The 810-nt window shown below is 69.7% G+C and overlaps 1 protein-coding gene across 1 annotated transcript; it reads left to right on the top strand.

The window, feature by feature from the left end:
• Nucleotides 1–145: 145 nt before the first annotated feature.
• AURANDRAFT_34918 (hypothetical protein) lies at nt 146–772 on the top strand (the record flags this gene model as incomplete). Its single annotated transcript, XM_009044295.1, has 1 exon — nt 146–772. The coding sequence occupies one exon, from the start codon at nt 146–148 to the stop codon at nt 770–772; it is 627 nt and encodes a 208-aa protein (XP_009042543.1).
• Between the last annotated feature and the right edge of the window lie 38 nt (nt 773–810).

Here is an 810-nt window from a genome sequence, read left to right as displayed (position 1 = left end):
ACGCGAAGTCTTGCCGCACGACTTATCAACCACGGCAAGCACGGGGCAGCGCTGTTGGGAGAGCGCAGCCGACTGCGAGAGCGCCGCGCTACGAGCAACCGCGGCGGATACGTGAGGTTGTTGTTGCATCGATTGCCACAAGACGATGCTCAGGCTTTGGCGCGCCACAGGCGCTCCGTCGCGGTCCGCTCTCGGGACGTCACGCTTCGCACGTCCTCGGCGCGCGCCGGAACGTGGCGTGACCTTTGAGCACCACGGCTGCACGCCCGACGTCGCCGCCGCGGCCTTCTGCGCGTCGACGGCGTCGGTCGTCGGCGACGTCGCGCTCGCCCGCGACGCGTCGGTCTGGTACAACTGCGTGCTCCGCGGCGACGGCGCGGCCATCCGCATCGGCGCGCGGTCGAACATCCAGGACGGCACTGTCGTCCACGTCGACAGCGACCGCCTCGGCGCCAAGGGCTCGCGCCCGACGATCGTCGGCGAGGACGTCACCGTGGGCCACATGGCCCTCCTCCACGCGTGCACGCTCGGCGACCGCTCCTTCGTCGGCATGAGCGCGACGGTCATGAGCCACGCGACCATGGAGGAGGACTCCATGCTCGCGGCGGGCAGCTTGCTCACGGGCGGCAAGACCGTCGGCGCCGGCGAGCTCTGGGGCGGCCGGCCGGCCAAGTTCATGCGCCGCCTGAAGCCCGGCGAGATCGACTTCATCGTCGAGTCCGCCGCCGCCTACGTCGACTTCGCCAGGTCGCACGCGCCGGGCGACGCGTAGTTNTGTTGAAGATGTTGTTTCCCTAAAGGTGCCGTAGC

This window comes from Aureococcus anophagefferens (assembly GCF_000186865.1).
Source record: "Aureococcus anophagefferens unplaced genomic scaffold AURANscaffold_230, whole genome shotgun sequence".
In the NCBI taxonomy this organism is placed as follows: Eukaryota; class Pelagophyceae; order Pelagomonadales; family Pelagomonadaceae; genus Aureococcus; species Aureococcus anophagefferens.
The sequence above is the reverse complement of the archived record's forward strand: the minus strand, read 5'-3'. Positions and strand labels throughout refer to the sequence as shown.